This window comes from Nannospalax galili, unplaced genomic scaffold (genome assembly GCF_000622305.1).
Source record: "Nannospalax galili isolate Female #2095 unplaced genomic scaffold, S.galili_v1.0 scaffold643, whole genome shotgun sequence".
Lineage (NCBI taxonomy): Eukaryota > Metazoa > Chordata > Mammalia > Rodentia > Spalacidae > Nannospalax > Nannospalax galili.
Genome location: NW_008349457.1, coordinates 1,610,629 through 1,619,006, shown reverse-complemented (window position 1 = coordinate 1,619,006; position 8,378 = coordinate 1,610,629). Strand labels below are relative to the sequence as shown.

At 38.9% G+C, this 8,378-nt stretch overlaps 1 protein-coding gene across 1 annotated transcript; it reads right to left on the bottom strand.

The window, feature by feature from the left end:
* Nucleotides 1–7,125: 7,125 nt before the first annotated feature.
* Nucleotides 7,126–8,068, bottom strand: LOC103745030 (olfactory receptor 6C75-like). The gene is given in 2 exon segments (XM_008846931.1): nucleotides 7,126–7,327; nucleotides 7,329–8,068. Coding segments are annotated over 2 exon segments (942 nt in total).
* Between the last annotated feature and the right edge of the window lie 310 nt (nucleotides 8,069–8,378).

Sequence of the window (8,378 nt, the reverse complement as noted above, 5' to 3'; positions counted from 1 at the left end):
TGGTTCAAGTCCATCTGGTGGGGTCTTCATGTCCTCCCTGAATAAGAGGACAGGTGACTCACCACAGTTACTAGACATTTTGAGAGCTGTTCTATAGTCCCCTGGAACTTAGATGACCTTGGAGGGCAAAGGGCAAAAAGTGTCCTTTAAGTCCCTCTGAATACATCAGTATAGGCCTCAAACTATGGCTCTTGAATATCCAATGAAGTTAGTTCCACCAGCCTGGTACTTTTAATTATCATGTGTTATATAGATAAAGCTTGACTAAAAAACCAAATATTCTCAGATAAACCATGACTAGCTATATATTTTGTCCCTTAAATTAGTTGACTAAGCTACGACCATAGAAATTTTAAGATTATGTGTATATTATATTTTTGTCATATCATTTTATATTTCATAACAAGCCTACACAGACCTTCATCACTTGTTTAGGCTTCCTCACTTTTTCTATTTTGGAAAATATCTCTATTCCCATATCCTTTTAACATCTTTTACATTCTCATTTTCTTTTTTTTAAACTATTTTATTTATTATTTTTATTTTATGTGTATGAGTATTATGCCTGCATGTAGGTAACTGCACCTGTGTCATGCATTGCCCACGGAGGACAGAAGAGGCTGCCAGATCCCCTAGAACTGGAGTTATGGATGGTTGTTAGCTGCCATGTGGGTGCTGGGATTTGAACCTGGGTCTTCTGCAAGAATAGTCAGTGTTCTTAACCACCGAGCCATCTCTCAAGCCCCTCATTTGCTTTTTTTTTTTAAAAAAATTATGAGACAGAATAGCATTAACAAATAAATTTTCCATCTGTTGTGAGACTTCTTTTCCTGGGGATGCTAAGCAATGCTTATTCCCTTTTAAGGTTCTAGTGTCAAGCCAATGTTTGATTAAAGTTTTACTCGGGAACCAATGAATTTATTGAGCTTACTTACCGAGATAACTGATGGGTCACTGAGGTGTATGTATAGCCTGAGGGTATGTACACTGGGAAGCCTTTACCCAGCATGGGTCATGCCTTCTCTTCCTAGCCTTCCCCAGATTGTATACTTTAGCCCTCCCCAAATCTGGGAGGTCATGTGTGATTAGAGTCAAATTACATACAGTTGGCTGGGAAGAGTGGCTGAATAATCCAGTCAGGGTCCAATGACCATACTTGGTCCTCCTTTAATGAATGAGCCCAACCATCAACAAGCCCAATTGTGATGAGGTTTAGCAATCAGGCTAAAGTCATGATGATGGTAGTTATTTAATGCAGGAGGGACTGCTGTATAGTATCATCTTATTAAAAGGATCTGAATTTAAAAGGATTTGGTACTAGGATCCACACATGAGGGAGAACATATGTCCTTTGTTTTTCTGAGTCTGTGTTACTTCACTTAGTATAATAGTTTCTAGTTCTATTTACCAGCAAATGTCATGATTTTGTCTTTCTTTACTACTGAGTAGAACTCCATTATGTAAATGTTCTTCATTTTCAATATCCACTTGTCAGTTGAGGGACACTTAGGTTGCTTCCATCTCTTAGCTATTGTGAAAAGAGCAGCAGCAACTTGGATGTACAAGTGTCTCTGCAATAGGATGAGTTCTTTGGGTATAAGCCAAGGGGTCATATGGTAGGTTCATTTTTAGCTTTTTAAGAGTTCTCTACACTGTTTTCCATAGGGGTTTCACGAGTTTGCAATCCCACCGGCAGTGAATGAGTGTTTGTCTTTCTCCACATCCTCACCAGCATTTGGCATCATTTGTTCTCTTGATCCTAGCCAGTCTGATTGGGGTAAGATGATATCTTAGGGTGGCTTTAATTTGCATTTCCCTAATTACTAATGGTGTTGAACACTTTTTGAGATGTTTCTTAGCCATCTTTATTTCTTCATTTAAGAACTCTCTGTTTAGATCTTTAGCCCATCTTTTAATTGGGTCATTTGGTTTTTTGATTCTTTGTTTTTTGAGTTCTTTATATATTCTGAATGTTAAACCTCTGTCATATGTGTCACTGGTGAAGACTTTTTCCCATTCTGTGGGTTTTCTCTTCACTTTTTTAATTGTTTCTTTTGCTGTACAGAAGCTGTTAAGTTTAACGAGGTCCCACTTGTTGATTGCTGACCTTAATTCCTGAGCAACTTCTGTCCGATTTAGAAAATCTTTTTCCTACACCTATATCTTGTAAGTTACTGCTAATCTTTTCTTCTAATAGTTTCAGGGTTTCCAGTTTCACATTGAGGTCTTTGATCCATTTGGAGTTGACTTTTGTGCAAGGTGAACACATCTTGTGCCTCACTTTCTAAAAAGCTGCAGAAAGATTCATTATCAGAGTCCTCATAAAAACCATTGGCCGGTTCTTCACTGATATCTGACCTGAATTTAGGTTTCATGTTTGCAAAATTATCAGAGGCAAAGCTGTCACAACTGTCATCAGAGGATGACCAGTTTTCCATAGAAATCAACTTTGCAATTTTTAAATTTTCCTTTATATTTCCCAATTTTCATTTAATAGTATGTTGTTTATTTCCATGGGTTCATTTTGTTTTGTTTTCTCTAGTTTCTATTACTGTTCATGTCCAGCTTTATTCTTTTGTGGCTGGATAGAATAAGGATATTTTTCAACTTCTCTATATTTTTTGAAATTTGCTTTGTATCCCAATATTTAGTCAGTTTTGAAGAAATTTTCAAGAGCTGCTGAGGCTAAACTGTGTCCTTTAGTGTACCGGTGCAATGTTCTCTAAATATCTGTTAGGTTCATTTGATATATGGTGTCTTTTCATGATGGCCTGCCTATTGGTGACAATGGGGTATTAAGGCCACCCACTGCAACTATGTTGTGATTAATTTGTAGTTTTAGACCCGTAGTATTTTTTGTTAAAATTGGGTACCCTTATATTTGGTGTGATTTTGGTTAGCTTGTAATATTTTCCTAGTAGTCTTTTCGTGTAAGTAGTAAGAAATGTCCCTCCTTATCTCTTACTAGTTTTGGGTTAAAGTCAGTTTTGTCAGAGATTAGACTAACTAGGCCTGCTTGTTCTTGGTTCCATTTGCTTGTAATAACTTATTCCATTTTTCTACCCTAAGAGAGTGTCTATTATTGATGGTCTGATGAGTTTTGTAGATTGATTTTATAACCTGCCACTATACTGAAAGTGTTGATCAGTTCTTGGAGGCGCACGCCTTTAATCCCAGCACTTGGGAGACTGAGGCAGGTGGATCTCTGTGAGTTCAAGGCCAGCCTGGTCCACATACTGAGTTCCAGGACAGCTGGGGCTACAGAGAGACCCTGTCTCAAAAAGACAAAAAAGAAAAGATGGATTCCATTTTCTAATCCAATCTGTTAGTCTGTGTCTGTTTATTGGTGGAAATGAGGCTATAATCATTCATAACTTATTAAAAGGATTCCTAGACATTTTGTTAATTTCATGATGTTTTCTTAGATCACTTTTGATTATCTATCCTGACATTACTTATTTTTCCCTGTGACATGTTGGATGAGTTTATCCCTCAGTTCAGATTGAAGTATTTCTTCTAGTATCCTCTGTAGAGCTGTTGAGCTCTAAATTCCTTTATGTTTTTATCATGCAAAGTTTTTCTTTCTCCTTCAGTTTTAGTGGATAATTTTGCTGAGAGTAATAGTTTGAGGTGATAGTTGAGGCCTTTCATGACTTGAAATATATCTTTCCAATCCCTTCTGGCTTTAAAAACTTCTGTTGACCAATCAGACATTATGCTGATGGGCTTGCCATTGATAATGACTTGAGCCTTCTCTCTTTCAGCTTTCAATATCTTTTCTTTATTCTTTGTTTTTAATATTTAGGTATAATATTCCATGGGGAATCTTTTTCTCGTCCTGTTTATTTGGAGTTCTATAGGCATTTTGTACCTGGATGGGCATCTCTTTATCTAGCTTTGGGAAATTTTCTGCTATAATTCTACTGAAGATACTTTCTATGCTTTCATTCTGGTAAACTTCTTCTATGTCCATAATTCAAAAGTTAGATCTTTTTGTGGAGTCTCCAAACTCTCTCACGATCCTTTCATATTTTTAAAATGTCTAACTTTTATTGAGTGATCCAAATCTTCTCCTTCATCTTCTGTATAGTTACTTTTGCTGTGATAAAATACCATGATCAAGGCAACTTATATAAAGAATAGTTTATTTGGTTTATGGTTACAGAGGGATAAGAATCCATCATGGTGAAAGGCACGGCGGGACACAGCTAGAGAAAAAGGCTGGGTGCTTACATCTTCAAACACGTGCAAGGGGAAGCAGGGAAAGACATCTGGAGATGGGGCAAGGCTATGAACTCCCAAAGCCTGAGTGCTCCCTGATGTACTTCCTCCAGCAACGCCGCACATCCTAGGGATTCCATGACCCTCCAAACAGCGTCACCAACTGACCAAGTGTTCAGATATTAAAGCCTAGTGGGAGATCCTTCTCATTCAAATCATCAAATTTTCTATCCCCAACTCTGGCTTCAACATGGTCCCTTCTGTTAGTGAGCCTTTCCACTGAGTATTTATTTGGCTTGAGTTTTGGCATCATTTCAACATTTTCAGCATCATTCAAGCTGGTTTTCTTCAGTACTTTGAACTCTCTATGATTTCATTCATCTCTTTCTCTTGTCTTCTGAGTTGTTTGACCAGAACTGTAATCACTCTTTTAAATTTTCTGTCTGGAAATTCTTTCAGGTCATGTTTATTAGTATGAATTACTATGGGATTTGTATATTTTTGAGGAGACATATTATTTTAGGGTATGTGTTATTTTATTTCTATGTGGGATTTGTGCATGTGGAGTTTGTTGAATGAGCTTTCTTTCCTTTTTGTTCAGGGCACCATTCTTTCAGCAGAGGTGTTTATAATGTTCAGGAGTGGTTAACTCATGGTAGGGTTGGAATGCCAATTTCTGTTAGTTTTATCTTAGGTCTTCTGCTTGTTATCTACAGTCTGATGCCTGCTGAGACCTGATCTAGGAACTTGGAACAGTTTTCCCAAGGCTGGATGGAACAATTGGAGGATTGCAGTCAGGGCTCTGGTGAATCCTGAACGAAGGGAGGGGACAGGAGCTCCTGACAGTTTTCAGGTCCCTGATAGGTACTGGACCAGGATCTGGTGAATTCCCAAAGAGAGGGAGAGGAGCTAGGAGGAAGTGGATGTCCCTGCAAAGTAGGTCTTTGGGGTAATTACAGGGCCTATCTCATTAGCAAATGTTTATTAACATTTGAACATGATATGTATTTTATAATAATTTTATAAATTTGATAGCAATGCATTGCCTTGTTCCTACAGTTGTTAGCCCTAGACTACTTCAACTTCATTTTCTGATAGTTTATTCTTAAGGTAGATTGGTACTTGAGGTTCCTGACTCATCTTTATGCTATTCCTGAGAGGGCTGTTATTGTATCAATGAGACAAGTAACTTTTAAATATGTTTTAATTCTGGATCATGGGGTTTTGACATAGATTCCTGAGCCATTTTTCACATGGACTGTAGAGATTACCTGATTCCATCTTCACGTTTTATGGTTGAGATGAAGAAACTGGGGAACTCCCATTAACTGAAAGCAGCACAAGGCTTGGCACCCAGGGCTTGTCCCGGGAAAAAGATTAAGTCTAATATTAGTGCTCTGTGTTCCATCCACATGCCACTTCTTGAGTCCCTCTTATCTCTGCTCCCATGTGTGTAATAGCCACTGGATGCACTTCTTTTGTGCGAAGTTCTCTCCTTCCTGCGAAGTCCATAGCCACATACTATAAAATAGGGTTAATCAGAACGCACATCTGGCTTTTAGAATACTCTGTCTTGTCAACAATATAAAATCTAAATTTTGAATTATTAGTTTCAAGGCCAAACATAATCCAATAGGAATTTCATAAAATTTTATGTGTAATTATATAATCTTATAAGTCAGCTTAAAGAAAAGAGCTGGCCAATGTGGCCCATTTCTGTTATCCCTGAATTCAGGAGTCTGAGGCAGGAGTATCAGAAGAGCAAGTCCAAACTCCAAACATAGTGAGATCTTATTTCAAAACAAATAATCAAACAATAACAAGTTAAGTATTAAGCTCTTTAGAGATATTTTCTCTGAAAATAAATCAGATTCATTATATCCTGAAAACTGGAACTATAAGGTATCTAAGGTTAAAAGTTGAATTATAGAAGCATTAGACTTAAAGTAGAAGGTATCTTTGTAATTGAAAGCTCAATTCCAATGGGCAAACTAATGCTTAATTTCTTTAAATTACTTTATGATTAGTAGTATAAAATGAAAAATAAGTATAATCCACATCCTTGAATCATTGTATGAAATTGCACAATGAGTGTTAAGTATGACCCTCTCAAGCTGCCTGCACATATTTTTCAGAGCAACAGCCTCAGCATGGACTACATATAACCAATCAAGTGTATGCTTGTCGCTGCGCCAATGGAATTACTTTAAATAGTTTAGGAGAGTAAGAATTTGCACATCATTGAGACACTGCCAATTTTGATATTTTAGCAAATGAGCTGAGACCCCCAAATGGTGTTCTCTCCATCTCACATTGGCGTGAGGAAGGCACGTGTAGCCGAGCCACATAGCAGCAACAGAAATGGAGAGGACAGCTAGAGTGACACATACTTTTCAACATGAAGGACACTGTGAACATGGGTTCCTTGGACTAGTTAGTCCTGAAGGAAATGGAGACGAAGCATTGGCATGTTCCATTGATTTCTTCAAAGCCTCAACCCGAAACAAACTAATCATTTCCATTATCTTACTGAAATTAGTAAATAATTATTTTTTTCTGCTAAAACATGTTAATGCATAGGAAAAAGTGGAATTAAAACTGTGTAATCTGGTCATTTCAAGCACATGGTTTATATCACTTGAATAAAAAACAATTCAATAAAGGATTCTGCAATTAAAATTCACTGCCTTACATATGTAGAATACAGAGAGTAATGATAAACGTTTGCAGTTTGTTAACGTGTAGGATGAGGTAGCAGACATCTCCATTTTTAGGAGATCTTTACAATGAGGGAATGTGAACTTTTTTTTTATTCTGGATCTGGAATGCTATGGTTTGTGCCCTGATTAAAATGGAGGAAAAAGGCTTCTGATGCTTTCCACCCCAAGAATACGTGATGCATTCCTATTTTGATGTTTTTATTCTACTTATCATTTTCTTCAGAGCCTGGTGGACCCGCTTATTGCGCAGGGTGTAGATGACAGGGTTCAGCAGGGGTGTCACCACAGTGTTGACAAGAGCAGCCTCTCTGTTGGAGTCCAGCCTGCTCCTTTGATTAGGTTTCACATATATAAAGAAACAGCTGCTGTACATCAGAGAGAGGACTAAGGTGGGAGGAGCAGGTGGAGAAAGCTTTCTGTCTCTCCTTGGCTGTTGGGAGATTCACAATTGTGATGACTATGTTGCTGTATGCAAAGATAGCTACAACAAGCGATGTGAGAAGGAAAGACAAAGCAAAACAGAAGGCCAGCATTTCAGCAGATCTGGTGTCAGAACAGGACAAGTGGATCAGTGGGCCAGGGTCACTGAAGAAGTGAGGGATGACACGGGGGCCACAGAAGGATAAGTGGGACACCTTCACCACTAGCCCAGTGATGAGGGTGAAGCTCATAGCAAAGCAGGCCATGACCAGGAGGAAGCAAGTCCTCAGGTTCATGATGGTGAAGTAATGCAGAGGCTTGCAGATGGCCACATACCCATCCAGTGACATCACAGCTATGAGGAGGAGGCCTGCTGCCCCAAGAAACAGAAAAGCAAAGGCTTGTATGAAACAGGCAGCAAAGGAAGTTGTTTGTTGACCTAAAAGAAATATAACCAGTAACTTCGGAATAACAGCACTCGTGAAACAACACTCCATAAAGGAGAAAATACTGAGGAGAAAGAACATGGGTGTCTGGAGACGGGCATCAGCACAGACAAGGGCAACAATGACTGCGTTTCCCATGGTGGAGGCCAGGTATGCCAGCAGGTGCACGGAGGAGAGAACCTCCCCCAGGTGCTGGACAGCAGGAAAGCCCTCTAGGGTGAGCTCCTGGACAGCTACCCCATTCCCCACTTCCACAGTCATAGCCTTCCCAGAGGCCTTAACCTGTAGTAGAGAGATCACAAAGAGCACTAAAGATCTGGGGGTACACACAAGTAAGCCATTCAGCTGCTGCCTCCAGTTGTGCTAAAAATAAAATAAAATGAAGTGTATTATTCCTTTTGCATTTGATGGCACTGGTACCTGGGTGTTGCTAAGCCTAACTATAATACCATGGTTATTGGTCCAGATGTCATCACCATCACTGTCATCACCACCATTATCACTACCACTAACACTATACCGGTCAACTAACTTTAGTATTTCTCTCCCCGGCTACACTATCGTGTTAAGT